Raw genomic sequence first — 17,742 nt, 5'->3', positions numbered from 1 at the left:
ACGCCACATCCAAGTGCCGAATCACATTTCCTACGAGACTAAGTCCTCTCGGTGAAGATCCTGGATTTATTCATATGAGTGACAGGTTCTACACTTTACAACACAAAAATAGACTGAAAAAAAGCTAATGTCTGGTCTGTTATATGAAGTTTGGAACAGAGCGCATTTATACTCAAGGATGAAGCAGTGGTGTTGAGTGTGGAGCCCCTTGGAGGAAGAGACTGCTGAAGGGATTAAAAAGTTTGCACTTTCAAGATATATTGCAAATGAATTAAATGCAATGGAATGCATGTGCTAGGATACATAACACTAAATGACATTTAGTAATTTAACAAGGTGAAACAATAAAGACAACTTTTCATTATATTGAAAAATATAATATTATATATATTTTTATATATATTTCATTATATATATTACATTAATTTTCCATTATATATATATATATATATATATATATATATATATATATATATATATAATATATATATATATATATATATATATATATAATCTGCTGCGCTCTGATTTGTCCTCTGAGACAGACAGGAAGAAGTCTTTACTCTCTAACTCACTATCTCTCTGCTCGCTTGCCCATGGACACACGTGGATGTCTCTAAAAGTAAACAACTGAAGGGTTATATCCCAGAGGTTAATATCACAGAAATTCCTCTGTCATTTTCTGTCTGACTCACTTGGGAACTCTGACCCCAAGTGAAGTCCAGTCTCCTTTAGATTGCCACTACAGAGGGAGCTTGTGTGTGAGAGAAGACAAAGAGCGAGACATGATGATGATGAAGATCAAGATAATGATGATGACTCAGAGGAGACTGAGAGTGAGAAAAATGCTGCCTTATTGCTTGGCTGCTGAATTGAGGTTGACTGGAGGTCATGTTTGTTTATATCCCAGAATGCAATCCCCATTAATCTTGCTTGGGGGAATCCCATCAGCCCTCCCCTACTCTCGCAGGGCTGCTAGGCAACCATAAGAGTGACATCATCTCCTGTCAGCTGTTCATTCACATGCAAGAGGCCTGAAACTGCGGACTGACCAAAGACCAAAGAGTTTGATTTTACCCCAGCTATGAATCCGACTGCTCAGATAAAGCTATTGCAGATCCCATTTCCCTGTTCAGTGAACCACACAGAAAGCCTGGGAGCTGATCCTAGCATTCAATATTCAATAATAGATTTTTAAAAAACTGCTGTGTCAGCACACTTTGCTGTGGCACCAGAGCTGGGGATATGGCAATATAATATTGTTTCTGTCATAAATATATGCCATAATACTCCTTTCTGAGATATTATATGTATCTTGAGTACTTTTATTCAAACAAGGAGATGATTTTAGTACCTTTAATATTATATATTTGTACTAAATGTTTCACTTTCCCTCCTTGTCCATGCTAAAAACATAAATGTGTAGATTTCTAATTAAATTAACAGTGAACTGTTTTTTTTCCACAGGTGTTTTTTTTTTTTTACTGTTACTCCAGCGTAAGTGATGCAAGGTTCACTTCAGTGATGAATTTTACTTCACAAGGTTAAATTCAGCAAATTGCTATATAGGTGCAAATCCACAACAACTACACACTTCTTCATGAAAAGTCGTCCAACGTTAACGCAGAAGCATACACGGCTCACTGCTGCACAGCTGTGTGTATGCAGTATACGTAGATCTGTTGTCTTTTGCTATGCTTGTGTGCCATTCGTTTTGAAGTGTTTAATTCTCATGAATGGTTTTGAATTGAATATAGAGTATAAAGAATAAAACACAGTGGGGTGTACTGTTATAGGAAAACGATGGATGACTGGGTGGTGTGATGAGGCCGAAGTGAAGCGGAGTCACTGTTGTTACCTGAAAATTGATTATTTTCTAATAACAGCACGTCCCAAAGATTTTTATTCATCTTCCACCACAATCATTTGCCAAAGATTACTTTAGACTTTTTATGCATTTAGTGCTACATTTAATTTTATGGACAGCAGCTATAAACAGTCATTCCCTCTCCAGCCTTTATTTTAATCTCTCTTAAAGCTAATAAGACAAAAAATAATAATATTGCCATATTAATGAGAAAACTGCAAAGCCCTCTGTTCTGAAGACCCAAGTAACAGCTTTAGCTCTGACTGTTACAAAGCACTGACATTGGAGACTCCTTCCAAAAAAAAAAAAAGCCATATAAATGTCTCTTTACAATAAACCTCACCATAGGAATTTTTTCCCCCCTAAAAATCGGTAAAACAGTCGTTGCCTCATCAGTGTCTCTTTTTTCTTTCTCTTGAAGGTGATAAGTAAACAAAAAACAACAACAAAAAACGCGGCTTAAGAAACCAGAATGCAACTAGTTCTCCATCTTGAAGGCTTTCCTGCATCAGAAAACTCAATGAAACAACTTTAACTTCTGATTGTTACAAACTGACACTGGAGACTCCTTCCAAAATACTAAATAAACATCCCACCATATCAACAATCCTACCTTTTAAAAACATGTTTATATGGAGCGTCCGTGTGTACATAGACTGTATAGACACGACATCATACTAAAAGAAGCACATTAGTAAAGACCTGTTGTCTGAATAGCACTTTTGTCAGCGCTGATGTTAAAGAAAATTAATCAACAACTTCTGACCAATCAGGATCAATCATTCAAAAATGCTCTGGTAAGTTACATATACATATATACACACACACACACACACACACACACATATACATATATATATATATATATATATATATATATATATATATATATATATATATGTGTGTGTGTGTGTGTATATATATATATATGTATATGTATATATGTAAGTATATATATATATATATATATATGTGTGTGTGTGTGTGTGTGTATATATATATATATATATATATATATATATATATATGTATATATATGTATATGTATATATACATATGTATATATACATATACATATACATATCAATTCTCTTGTGCGAATAATAAAAGTTAGTCCGACTGTGAAACATACTGTACATCACTGTTTTATATAATCCAGCAATAATTCAGCCTAACTAGTAGGTTTTTGGATATAACTATCTGCCTACTTCAATGTAAGCATTAAAAAACCCTCAAACCTCTCTTATGGTTTTCAAAAGCTAAAATAAAACAATATTCTCATGTACTGAAGTTCCCAGCTCCAGAAAACAAGGTTACGTTATAGTTTTCTAGTTGTAGACCTGTATTGTCAAGAATTTGTTCAAAGAACAGTAATCAAAGCAACAAAAACCCATCTTCACGTCCAGTGGTGTCAACCTTCTGGCTTTTTCAACTCTGTTGCCACTCACCAGGAGACGGCGGCCCAGTCTTGCCTTGTTTCTTGCCGTCAGCAATAGGGCAGGAGTCAGATGGAGGCTCCTCTCCTCTCTCCACCTTACACTCGTAGGCAAACAGATACTGGATGTAGTGCTTCTTCAGAGAGCTAGCAGCATTACTGGACGTGCCTAAACCGAGCGTGGAGGAGAGCTCTCGCCATTTCTTATTCTTATTCACCTGCCACAGAGATGATACCGAGACAAGCGTTAATGTTAGAGGATCAAATCCCAGCCGTGGACATATTAGTAAAAGGGTGAAGATGCAGTTAAGATTTTACCATAGCCAAGCCACCTAGGTCCTTTACAGCTATGTAGAACTTGCACAGATCCAGCTGTTTTTTGCCCACGACAGGGAGCTGAGGAACTGGTGTCCCCCTGTCCTCCATGAAGGACAGATAGCGATCCACCCAGCTCTTTCTCTCTGGCTCGCTTCCCATTTCGTACAGCCGAGAAACCTTGTCATTCGTTGTGGTGCCAGAGCCTGACTTCTGAAAGCGTGGGACAGAGACAGAGAACTCGTGTCATTATAGAACTATTAAAAGAACATTATAAGTAAAGATATCCATACGTTAGGACCATCTGTGATTAAAATGTACCGTAGCAACAAATGGACTGCAATGTAATGGATGCAAGAAATCTATGATCCCTTAAAATCAGAGGACGATCATTTTCTGATGGACGTTACAATCAGTCATTACAGTGGGCCTGAGTTAGAGATATTTAAGGGTTGTGAAGACATCTGTCTAACTGATCCCCCAAATCTACATACTATATAACAATACAAGAATCTTCTTTTTATAGAAGCAAGCTTTTCAGCAATGAACCAAAGTTTGCATAAAGCGTTGGATGCACTATCTAAGGGAAATATACTGTATAAGAGAAAATGGTAAACAAAGTGCCATGATCAGGGATTACAATGATCTGTTTTTCATTTTGGTTCGTTCTAAACAGAAATAACATTTTAATGCTCTTTAGTTGGTTAAAATAAAATAAAAGGAACAGTCAACAACATTCTTCACATATGATATGATACTCTTCGTATAGGAAACCTAGGATATAAATAAAGACAAACATTGCATTTAAACTAGAAATGTGTCTTTATTTATACCATTTCAGAGCATGCTTTGCTTCCAGGGCTTTACAGTAGCTATGTTTACATGCGCCCGTTTTCACCAATCCGAACGAATTCAATCCAATTGCAGATTCCAAAAGTACTGTTTATACGTACCCTAAGCATCGCAATCCGATTCAAATATTCGTTTACATGTGCATTACATATATTCCGAAAGAAAAGCCACCGTGGGCATGACACCAAATGCGCTAATAAGTGTTTGTGAGACTTTCCTTTGTTGGGTCGATAACGAGGAGACAGGAGTTAGGTTTGGAACAATTGAAGTAGATTGTTTATTCGTTTCTTTTTTTTAACTTTCACTTTTCAGAGGTTTTATAGCACACATGCATACGGCACACTCGGTTCTGCTCAGCTCTCGTCTCCCATGGCTCTCATCTCTCCTCTCTTTATCCATGCGGCTGCGCACTAATATGACAAATTCCGCACAGGTGTGTGATCCTTACCGCTCACTTTCTCCGGCTCCGCCCTCCAATCACAAAATGGTGCTCGACCACGCCTCGCTTCTATACTCCGGTGTTTACATGAAGGCTTTTCAATCTGATTGAGCTATCAATCTGATTACTAATGGATTTTTTTGGTTGCATGTGAATGTACCTCGTATGATTTGTTGGTTGAAGTATCGTAGGAAAATACTTTCACTGAACCATCTTTGAAAACCCAGCTTTTGAAGCTGTCTAACACCATATCTCTCTATCCGCTTCTTAAATCGTGTCATAACGAGCTTCTGATAATACTGTTTCCAGGTCCAAGCTTCTAGTGCATTAGCTGGCGCTCTAGTATTTTCAACATGCCACAGTGCTCTTTTCCTTGTTGTTTGAATAGAACTGCATCCAAAAATCTATAAAGCTTAGGATCATGATTTTTCTGTAGTACTACAGCACACTGTGAGTGTATTTTAGCAGCGTTTGGTAAATACGATTCATCTTCACATAATACAATGGCTTTAAACCACAATAATTCAATTATTTGTCTGTGACAAGCAAATAATTCAAACCACGCAACAACAAAAATGTGGCAATTTTGTTTGTTTTCGGTGTCTCTGCCCTCTTCCACACGCACTCCACATCGATGCGGGACACATCTTTCTCCACCCAAATCAATAAAGCTGCCATATGATATAATGGAATATGATGGTACTTGTCTCGGCTGATTGGGCAATGACTGACCCTCAGTGTGCACCTATACTGAAAACAATTTAACTCTCACCCTAGCATTATCAAAAGACATTGGCAGTGCTGTGTTTATATTAGCCCAACGATACATCTGTAGCTAGCCAGAGGGTAGCAGATCATTATATGCCAACTAGCCTAATTTCACGATCCGTCCAAAACCTGGCTGGTACATATTTAGTTTTCATCTTTGCTTACGTTTGTTTAAGTCAAAGCAGTCCTGTATGGGTGTTTTTTTTGCCAGATCATGGCATATCATCTTTAAATGTCAAGTTTTGCTGTTCACTTTTGAGATCTGAAGGAGGATTTGGACCTGGAAATGGCTTTACGTCACGTGTGACGTCAGAATTAACAAGTGGCTAGACAGCCCTTCAGGAAGTGACCAATTCTGGACAGGGATTTAGGCCTACTGGGAAAATGTTTGTTGATTTTGTTTGCATTTTCAATTACGTTCAATGAAAAATTTATTTTCCTTTTCATTTTTTATACAAATTTCTAATCCCTAGTCATGATATTAGAAAATAATGCATGTGGTGGGAACAAGGAACAGCGTGATGCCATATCCGTTCTTATGTTCTTATATTGCAACACTTTGGAATGTGTTAGTGCTATCCGAATGGGATACGATTTATGGACATTAACTTTAATTAACAGATATAAGTAAAAAGGGCATATTTATGAGCGATACATGGGACAAGTGATCTGTGTATAAATCACAGAGATGGGAGAATCTTCCCAATATACAGTATGTATGGTCATTACACTAAAAGTTCCATGTGTACTACTTAGAACTTATATCTTTAATGCAAACTTCTATAATTGCTTTGAGCTTTGCTATAAGCACCTTTTGAATAAACCTGCTGGCACCCCTATGAATTCATATGAGAAAAATTTATTTGAAGTATATTTCCATTGATATTTACATTTTTTTTTAGTACACTTGGTGACTAGGAACAGAAAATTGCTCAAGCATGACTTCCTGTTTCACAGGGGTATAAATATGAGGTAAAACATGCCAAATTCCCTTAGTCATTAGTCATTCACAATGGGTAAGACCAAGGAATATAGCTGTGATGTGCAGCAAAAGGCTGTTGAGCTTCACAAAATGGGAAATGGCTATAGGAAATTGCACAAGCATTGAAAATGCCCATTTCCACCATCAGGGCAATAATTAAGAACTTCCAGTCAACTGGAAATGTTATGAATCAACCTGGAATTGGACGTGTGTCTATATCGTCTCAACGCACTGTGAAGAGGATGGTTTGAGTGGCCAAAAAATCTCCAAGGATCAAAGCTGGAGAATTATGTTAGTTGAGTCTTGGGGTCAGAAAGTCTCCAAAACTACAATCTGAAAACATCTGTTTTCAGATTGTGGTGATGTAGTGACCTACATCACCACAAGTTGTTTGGAAGGGTTTCAAGAAAAAAAGCCTCTACTCTCATCCAAAAACAAACTCAAGCGTCTTCACTTTGCCAGACTCTACTGGAACTTCAAATGGGATCGGGTTCCATGGTAAGATGAAACCAAAATACAGCTTTTTGGCAATAAACACCAGAGGTGGTTTTGGTGCACACAGAGAGGTAGCCATATGGAAAAGTACCTCATGCCCACGGTTAAATATGGTGGTGGCTCTTTAATGTTTTGGGGCTGTTTTTCTGCCAGAGGTCTTGGACATTTTGTTAGGATACATGGCATCATGGACTCTATCAAATATCAACAGATATTAAATGAAAACCTGACTGCCTCTGACAGAAAGCTTAAAATGGGCAATGATATAAAAGCAGGACAGTGATACAAAACATACATCAAAATCAACATAAAATTGTCATGGCCATCCCAGTCCCCTGACCTGAACCCCATAGAAAACCTGTGGGGTGAACTAAAAAGGAGAGTCCACCAGCGTGGAGCTTGAAATTTGAAGGATCTGGAGAGATTCTGTATGGAGGAACGGTCTCAGATCCCTTGCCATGTATTCTCCAACCTCAGGCATTATAGGAGAAAACTCAGAACTGTTATCTTGGCAAAGGGATTTAGCACAAAGTATTGACTAAAAGGATGCCAATCAATGTTGTACACCTATATTTAACAAAGATTTTTTTTTTTTGGATAATCCTGTGTTGTGTTAGCAACTGTTTGATATCCATGAGAGCAGAGAATTTTTGTGAATTCTTTTTAAACAAAAGATCAAAAGGTTAAACAATAAAGACAAATTTTCACAGCCTTCTTTGCTCATATTTACCAAGGGTGCCAATATTAGTGGAGGGCAGTGTATATAGTCTATTCCTGTGCTAGGAAAAAAAAATGGGACTAAAAATCCAGAGATGAATTACATTGCCCCACTTCTCCATGTAAAGCTATTTCAATCTGAACTAGCGCTTTTATTTTACTCATACCCACTTATTAGTGTTTAAAAAACAGGTTTTGTATGCTTTGCTAGTTTATAACTTACAGCAGACATGCTGAACAACGATAACTTTTCACATTTACTTACCGCTTTGCATATTTTGCTTACTCATAACTAAACTAAATGCAACCTGGAAACTCATTTTTATTTTATTCGAAGTGTATATGTAGCTGTCGGACGGCACAGCCGAAAGTCACTCAGCAGACAGGAGACACAGCACCAATAGCAAGACAAAGCGCTTGTTCTTCAACTTTCAGTTTGAATGTTGTATTTAATTAAAGATCATTTAAAATAAACGGAAAATAAATCTGCAATGAGTTCATGTAATCTGTACTGTGATTGATATGCGGGACGTGTTCCGTTATTACATTTTAATGAAAAGTAATCAAGATCACACAGCAAAGCAGGAAAAGTTGATGGTTCATTTAATGCAGCTGTGTTTAAATAATAGTCACTGGATTTGTTTAACTCGGAAGAAAATGGCAACGAAAAAAAAACATCTTATATTAGAACTGTAGTCAGAGAGAAATTCACTTTGTAATTTACTTTGGCCTCAGTTTATGTTTTAGAGGAGCAACATTTCAGACTGGAATGAATTAATCACTGCATTATTAATATATGAAAACTTCACTGTAATCCAGTCCACTGACCGTTTGGTTTCGGATGACGCACATGGCACAGAAGTTAAGAACAATAAACAGCTGTTCACTTCCATTTTCTTTGTGACAAAAAGCTGTAGACCTTCATTTTCTTTGTGACTAAGAAACATTCTTTTGATTTGGAGGCCCTACATGACAACTTACTCAGGGGCCCAAAACATTTCCTTATAGCACCTGAAAAATGACCATTAGATCATTAGACTACTTAGCATGGTGAAAGGTTTGAACTTAAGAAAGTCGTTTCTGATCACCTGCTGGAGCTGGAGGTTTCTTTAGATTATCTTTAAAGTCAACAGACTTCCGTTGCAGTACCTAGTAACAGGAAGATCGGTGTAAATTGTTATTTGGTTTAAACATCTTATTTTTTTCATTTAGGACTGCCATTCAGAAACTACATACGATATTGACATGTTTCCCAGAAGACAAAATAATAACAATTTACACCGATCATCCTTTTCAAAAGTTTACACCCCCCTGGCTCTTAATGTATCGTGTTGCCTTCTTGAGCTTCAGTGAATGGTTACACCTTTTGTAATAGTCGTGTACGAGTCCCTCGGTTGTCCTCAGTGTGAAAAGATGGATCTCAACATCATATAGCCACTGCTGGAAAGGGGTCAAATATGCAGAAGATGCTGGAAAAAGTAAAGAATGTGTAGTAAAGAAAGTAAAGAATTTTCTGAAGAACAGTGGGGCACTTTAACTGCTCAGGACAAACAAGGGACTCATGAACAACTCTCACAAAACATAAAAACAGTCGATAATCATCCAGATAATGACACACAGTATTAAGAATCAAGGGTATGTAAACTTTTGAACTGGTTCATTTGTGTTCTGTTATTATTGTGTCTTGTGGATTATATAAACATTTTCCTGATTCTGCAAGGCATATGTAAACGTATGACCTCAACTGTAGCTAGACACTAACATTTTCTATTTCAATTACACCAACAAACCGGCAAGAAAGTAGACAACACGACTTACTCCAGTTAATTAGCATTCATTTCTTATCAGTGTTTTGGGTCTGTTTCTCTCTCTCTCTCACTCTGTCTTTTTAAAAATCTGTTTAATCTCCCCAGATAGATACAAACACTTCCTGTTCACCATCATGATCATCGTGAGCTTCTGAGGCAAGCTACCTAATTTAGTTACATACATTGCAGTTTCTATTCTTTCCACATCTCAAGACCCTCCCCATACCCACCCCCATCACCCGCTGACTGTCTGATACATAAACCTTTTCACCAAGTGATAGTACACTTTTTTTGTATATCAGTTTTAAAAATCATGGCTGTGGGGTGGTTCGGGGATACTAGGTGACAGCCCTGTTTTCTGTTAAACACAACAAAAGTGCTGTCAGCTGGTTGGTGAAAGTATGTAACCCTGGACTGTCCAATCATCTCGCTTGACATCATAATAATACTTTAGCTTTGCCATCCATTGCCGTTTATTGTTTCAGCTTTCAATGGAGTCACTGACCAGTATTTGCTACCCCTACTATTACAGCAGTACCTGGTCTAAAATAAAAAATATAATAAATAAATAAATAAATAAATAAATAAATAAATAAAACACTCCAGCTTGCTCCAGTGAGACTCGGAGCCTCGGGGCAAACATTTGTCAACAACAGGAAAACCAGGACTAAAATGACTGCGTGTGCACTCGGCATTAACCTGCAGCTTCACATTAGTGGGACTGAGTGAGTGATACTTACTGGACTGGAGGGGGTTTTAGGCCATGCAGGACTGCTGATGCTGTCACTGTCATCCCCGTGGTACGAGGAGAGACTAGCGGGGCTGGGGGTCAGGGCTGAGGGAGTGGGGGGCTCTGAGCCGCACTGAGAGCTGGAGCCATCCTGAGAGAGAGAGAGAGAGAGAGAGAGAAAGATGTGACAGAAAACAAAACACAAGAACAACACCAATTTAATTTGACCTTGCACAGGATGGCCAGGCCGAGAGATACAGACGGAAACATAAACTCCATGTGGAACTATGTGAGTAAGAGAAGATAATAATGGAAGAGAAAGAGAAAAGAAGAAGAAAAAGTGGATGATGTAAAAACGTAGTGAGACAGTAGAAAGCTGAAGGCACTGACAGCTCCGGGACAGCGCAGCTACGTGTTCTTGTGACAGACTGCAAATGTCAGCAAAGGCTCACACTCCTATTTTCCCCATTTCCCTGTTCCACATTTCTAAAAGCACGGCCCGGACATGCTCTTTCAGCTCTTCCCTTCACTGCAGGGCTCTTTCAGGATCTTCTGGCAGCCTAAATAATTCACCAGTAAGCACTACTATCAGGAAAGATTCTTGTATTAAATGAAGGGAAAATAAACAAAAGGCGATCAGAGGCAAAGTGCTAGGAGGATTCAGAGCTCATGCAGAGTAATGCTTTGTGTGTACGTGTGCGTGTGTGTGTGTGTGAGGTGAAGAGATTGAGCCCAAGTACTTTCTCTTAAAATATGTATTTTATCTTTTAGCCAAAACATGAAAAAGCACAAGCTGTATTAATAACTCTTACAAACACATATTATTATTTATTATTTTTTTTTTTTTTAAATGAGCACTTGTATGTAATTTTAAGAGCACTGTAATGAAACCACTGACAGGCCTTTCACTTCCCTCTCAAATACCCCACCCCATCCCCTCTGCTGAAAACACATATGCCTCATGCGTAGTCTTCCATACGGAAACGCCAGCATTTCTTTCCCCGTTGTCATGCCCCTGTGTTCATACACCATCTGCATCATAGAAAGACACGCCACGTCATTTACTTGCTGATTAAACACAGAGATGTGTATTTGTGCTCATTTTCACAGCTCAAATGCTCAGATTTTATAAAAACCCTCAGCCAAATGGCAGCAAGTTATCTGTATAACACAGACTGTGTTGTCTCTCTCACGTCTTAGTTTCCGCTCTTTGTGCTGTGTTTAAATGTGAGGCGATGGAGTGCTGTGAAGGAGTTCACCGAATGTGTTAGAACAGACGCAGCTTTAATAAACACGCTAATCAACTTTATTTACGGTTTCATACAATGCTTCACATGCTTATAACAATCGCATGGTCTAATGACATACAGTACTGTGCAAAAGTTTTAGGCACCCAATTTTTTTTTTTTTAGTACAAACTTTGTTATATATTTTTTATGTTCTGACTTCTACATTATCGAGTCAGTACAAAAAACATGTTAGATTCCCCATCATTAGTTTTCCAGCACAGAATTAAACGTTACAGAAAAATGTTTGTATGTTAGTGAAGAAAGCAGCGTATTACGTAAGAGACACTTTTCAGACAAACAAACAAAAAAAAAAAACACAATGAAGACTGCTGGGTTTTGCTGCAAAAATAAGAAGCGAGTGCGACAGTCAAAGTCTCGAGAAGAACCGTGTCTGGTTCTGCTAGCTTTCCTTGTAAAACTGCACTAATTGTACGCGAGACTACTAATAACTTTTTAAAAGCAAATGGTCAACGCTTTTGTTTCATTTATTTCTGTTTACTGCTCTTTATAGTATTTTTTAAAAAAATGTAGAAACATTTCATTTCGTTACATTTGAAGGCATCTTTGCTCTACAGCATTTCTTTGTATGTGCCTATGAGTATTGCGCAGTGCTGTATATACAGTATATACAGATTAAGACTATAGATTACATTTCTGAGAGAAGTCATTTTTTAAAATTTTAGTTGATGTTAAATGTACTTTAACGTGTTTTATTTGAAGCACACTTCTTCCAGGTGTCCACACTGCGGCCACACAAACCTATAAAACACTATAAAATTGGGAATAAGCAGTTTCTGATCCAGCAATGTGCAGCAGTTTTGCAAGAAGTTCTGAATTTAGACAAATATGCAACTTTTCACTCCTGTGGTATAAATCCCAAGTGTTTCCTGCGCTTTTTCATTTTTAGCCTACGGGTAAAGTTCTCACAACCTGACCTCAAAAATGATACATTTACGCATCCTGTCGTGGGATTGACGAGCGTTTATCTCGGACAGATACAAAGCATTTGAGGGCAGGGGATTGAAATAAGCTCTGCCTCCAGAACAAGTAGATGTCACGATGTGTCACTCTCAACTCTAATTTTTTTAAAAATACTAATAACAAAACATTCATTTTGGGTGAAATGTCAGAAATGATCAAAAATAATGTACATTACACTTTAAACCCATCTGTCACGTCAATGCTGGAATTGGCGTCGGATTCTGTTCCCCAGAATGCACCGCAGCCTACGAACATGGCTGTCACAGACTACAATTTTCCAAAACACACACACACACTCATCGTCATACTCGAGTTCCCTGGATTTCTAATCAAGCATATCTGGACTCACACACAATTTAAGCAAACACAAAACACTCACTCGACGCAAAGTATCGCTCAGTGTTGATCCGTTCACCGGACATACCAAGCCTTGTTTTCCTATGCGAATTTAACTGGTTTTTAATCTTGTTCTTGTACTCTGGTTTTCGATTGGTTACACTGTTTGTTGATCACCTGACCCTGTTTCTGACTACACTATTGTCTGACAATTTGGAGTTTTGAAAATAAAGCACTTCTTGCAAATGTAGCCTTCTCTGCCGCCTGACATCAAGTTTTCATGACATATTTCATATAATATGCAGTTGCCCTTTAAGAAAAATTAGCAGAGCTGAGCAGCTCTGGGAATAGCGCTAATTAAAATGAAAAACTAGTGAGACTGCATGACAGCGTTGTGACACACAGTCTGTCTAAAGTAACTTTGCACTTGTATGTTTTTTTTCTAATTATAGGTCTAAAAACACATTTTTAAATGACAAACTCCACCTTTATTTCCACTAAGATGCTTAAACAAAAGACAAACACTTTGCACACTTTTACATAATGAACATAGCTAATATTTGCGCTAAGCAATAAAAAAAAGAAAAGAAAGAAAACCACAGGTATATTTGTGGTGTTGAGAACTCAGGCTGTACCTTTGGGGGTTTGTGAGGTTCGGCAACAGGAATCACTTCCTCCTTACTGCTGGATTTCTGCTTGGAGTCTGCAGGCATCGCCACCTCTCCACCTTCCCCCATGGGGCCTATTGAAGAAAAAAAAAACCCCAAACAAATAATAAAACAAAACAGGTAGTACAAATCATGTATCACTATTTAAACAGCACATCACATAACATATCATATATTAGGACTTGACAAACGCTTTGCATTCAGACCCCTTACAGTGCAAAAAATTCAATCACCAACCTCTTTATGATTGTAGCACAGATTTATTTAATACTCCATCTATGCAAAACATCAGGCACATCAGGCAAAATCATGTATTTACTAGAACCATTAGATCTTTAATTCCTGAACTTTCCACCCACAGAACCCAAACCAGTTACGCTGTGTTAAACGCTTCAAAACATTCTGGCACATTAACAGCACTTTCCCTTGTAGTTAAATTCAAGCTGACATTATTGATTCTTGTTTTTTAAGTTATGAAAAGAATACCATAATATGGTAATATGATTACGTGGAACCCATTCAACTGGATATTTTAATCAATCAGTTTAATAACTAAATAATAACTATAACAACTGACACTTCCATAGTCTCATCATTAAACAATACTCAGACCCACTCTATAGATGTCATGAATGTCTGTAGATCCCTGGATTCGATTTCGAGAACCACAGTCACACATCATATGTAGAACACTAATTGGGGTGCAGCCATGTTATAGTGCTGTCTGACGTCTCAGCGGACAAATGACATTGCCTCCATAGTTCAGTATGCTATTACCCATAGTGCACTGTAAATCCAGTGTACCCCCGGTGCACTGTGTGCGTCTATGCTGAATAGTACCACAATGAACAGTGATTTCTTTTAGCTTGATATTTATTGGTCAGGATGAATACCAGAGAGTCCAACTTTGTACATAAACGGAGATGAAAGATATTGTCTAACGATCAATAAAGCCAGAAGGTACTGCTTAGTGGTGTATTAAATACAGAAATGTTTTTTTTTCTTCTTCTGTCTTATTGTGCTTTTAGGATGCTAGGTAATTTGTTCATTTATTTATTCAGTCATTCATCTTCAGCAGCTACTGTATCCTGGTCAGGGTTGTGGTGGATTGTGGTTGTGTCAAAGTAAGGCACTTTTTCAATGCATGGAGGAATACTTGCAAACAGGGAGCTGTTCATGAGTTATGTCTTTACGATGCAATCTCGAGCTCCAAAGGTGAGCTAATTACATTTGTAATCTCTCATTTGTAAGTCGCTTTGGATAAAAGTGTCCGCTAAGTGAAGTGAATAAATGTAAATGTACATTGTTCCAGTGCTATGAAAGTCTGTATATATATATATATATATATATATATATATATATATATATATATATATATATATAAAACCATCTCCATATTATAACCATAACCATTTCTCTGGCCTCACAAAAGTCCAAACAGGAAGCAATGAGACACGTTGAACCAATCACATTACTCGGCCCTGCCTGTGGACTGTGATGCGGTCCGTTTGAAGCGGACTCCGGTAAACACTACTGTTTTCACAAGGCCCAAGGAACAGATCTATGAACCGTTCCCTGGCTCGAAAGCAGCATTCATACTTCACCTACTCTATCAAACGCGGAAGGAAAAAACCCCACGTTAGTGTGAAAACGACTTAAATACGATTCCTGTCCAATTCAGATCCCTACATAGTCACTCCTAGGTCCAGCAACACTTAGATAACTTTAAACACTGGCATTGTTTATGTCACGGTGATATGTTTCCAGAGCACTGACTACTAAGTTCTGTCTGAATTTAATCTGGTGCCTGCTTTGCTGCTGCATCCTACTGTATATATAGTGCTCTATACAGAAAAGTGTAGCAGTAAATAGTAAACAAGTAAGTGAGGATGTGATTTCAGACGGCGACGTTTTCGATAAGGATGAATGCAACAACTTAATTTACAACTTCATTTCGCGACACTGGTTTGGCAGTCAGAGCTGCTAACTCTGGAGAAATGGTGTCAGTGCCATGTTGGTGCCTCGTTTCTCATTGGAGTGTGCAAGTGTAAGAGTGTGTGTGGCTCCCAGAGGGCCAGCTGGCAGAGAGTGTGAGCATGTTAATCGGTCAAAGCTCTTCTGTGTTATCACCTCGGGGAGTGTGGCAGAGGCACTGTACTAGCACACTATCACCCAATTCAGCTCTGGCCTCTATTTATAAATGGCACTTATTTCTAGCAGAGTCCACGACTCTACTCAGAACATTATCAGCAATGACAAGCGGCTATTAATCAATTAGTTATAGTAACAGTTTGGTCAGAAATGGAATTTTCTCTTGCCATGAATGTAATCGATTAGCCAAACATGTTTGCTCTTTTTGTAGTTCACGTCTTTAGGTTTGTACTGGAGCTATGAGGCAAATTTAGGACGGCTTAGAGCCACCAGTTTAGCCTCTTGCAAACTGAATGTATCAAAATGCATGTATCAAATGTGTTTAGTATCTTAAATACACATGTCTATATGGTTTCTAACATTGTATGCCATCTATAACATTGATCTAGGCAGCCATTTTGAAGCATGCATAATGCGGTATTACTTCATGCAAGCATCAGATTCTAGTATCGCTCTGATTCTTTAGCGGTGTTTACATTAGCGATACACCAACAAGACAGCTACCATCCGACGAAGTAGAATTGTATGAGGTTGAGTCAAATCAAATAAAAACCTTAAAAGTGTGCCATAAATTAGAAATGAAAGGATTTTTACACCATGGAGAATGCGTAGAAAAATAATATACTTTTGTGACACCTATTTGGAATGAATAATGCAAAATTAAAACTAATAAATGAAGGTTTTCTTTTAACCTGCCCCTGTACAAGTATTGCTACTGAAACAAACAATGTCTGTTGAGGTCTCTTGTGCTCATTAATGCTGCTTTCTCATCTAAGTTGTCAGATTTCCGAGTCAGAATCAGATACTTTTGTTTAATTTGCTGTTCGGTTTGGTTTGGTTTCACACTACACATTAAACAAACCAAAAAAATCAAAAAATAAATGGCCGAGGGGTGTGTAGGACTGAAAACTTCCAATAAAGCTTTCATTTATTGGTCAGAAATAGAGCACCGGAAAAAAAAGAATAAACACAAACCTGTGTGTCAAAATCACAAAATTCAACCAAGAGTGAAAAGTCGGGGAAACAAATAATCTGATGATCTATAAATATGTGAGATGCACCGAGACTAAATTTCTCAGCCGATACCGACAGCCGATTATTCAGCGATGTCGGCCGATGCCGATACAGATCATTTGCTGGTTCTGCCTTTTATGCCTTCTTTTAAATTAACAATAATTAATACAACAATTCTGAAGGAAATGCAAATAAAAACTTTATTCTCTCCATTTCAACAAGGTGTTTCACAGTAACTGGTCTCATAAACAGAAAACACATTACTCTAATTAACATTAACACATGAACTAAATTATGAAGATTTAAGTAAGATTCCTTAACTTATTGAATGATATTATCTCATATTAACATTAACTGCATAGGAAATACACTACTCTACAAATATATTTTTCTGTGCAATATATACCTTTTTGTCAACTCATCTTCATCTAAATCTTTCAACGGTGTACTGGCGCTTTAATTCAGCCAGAGCAGCGCAGCAAAAATTAAAAATTAGACTCGACGCCGAAACTCCTGCTTCACTGCTGCAGCGTGTGGATGTGGTGTAAAACTTTAGCGGTGCAGAGGTTATAATTTGTAGTTGCGTCGTTTTTGCCACCCAATTCAAAGTAATTCCACACAAGAGACATCTTTACACACAGCTTGAATTCGATGCGTTTTCCCTCCCTCTTTTGATTGACAGGATATAATCAGCCCTGATCAACGAATGTTTTTAAAAACTGCCTTTTTATCGGCTGATACCGATTATCGGCTGATACATCGGTGCATCTCTAAAAAATATAAATAATTAGTAAAAGATGTCCAGTGTTTTGTTTGTTTGTCCAAATATCCAGAACACATGGCATTTATTCAGTACAGCTCTGTCCTTTAGCTCAATATAGCTTACATCTATACA

At 37.8% G+C, this 17,742-nt stretch overlaps 1 protein-coding gene across 1 annotated transcript in view; it reads right to left on the bottom strand.

The window, feature by feature from the left end:
* The window catches only part of LOC108269987 (AT-rich interactive domain-containing protein 1B), a 223,742-nt gene that overhangs the window by 9,798 nt on the left and 196,202 nt on the right, over nucleotides 1-17,742 (bottom strand). Inside the window, exons 10-13 of the mRNA XM_017476201.3 lie at nucleotides 13,650-13,756; nucleotides 10,419-10,559; nucleotides 3,621-3,830; nucleotides 3,316-3,520 (exon numbers count right to left, since the gene is read on the bottom strand). Coding sequence (XP_017331690.1) covers nucleotides 3,316-3,520; nucleotides 3,621-3,830; nucleotides 10,419-10,559; nucleotides 13,650-13,756 — 663 coding nt within the window. The remainder of the gene's footprint in view (nucleotides 1-3,315; nucleotides 3,521-3,620; nucleotides 3,831-10,418; nucleotides 10,560-13,649; nucleotides 13,757-17,742) is intronic.

The sequence above is a fragment of the Ictalurus punctatus genome, chromosome 9, assembly GCF_001660625.3.
Source record: "Ictalurus punctatus breed USDA103 chromosome 9, Coco_2.0, whole genome shotgun sequence".
NCBI classification, from domain to species: Eukaryota; Metazoa; Chordata; class Actinopteri; order Siluriformes; family Ictaluridae; genus Ictalurus; species Ictalurus punctatus.
This window is presented reverse-complemented; position numbering and strand designations above follow the sequence as displayed.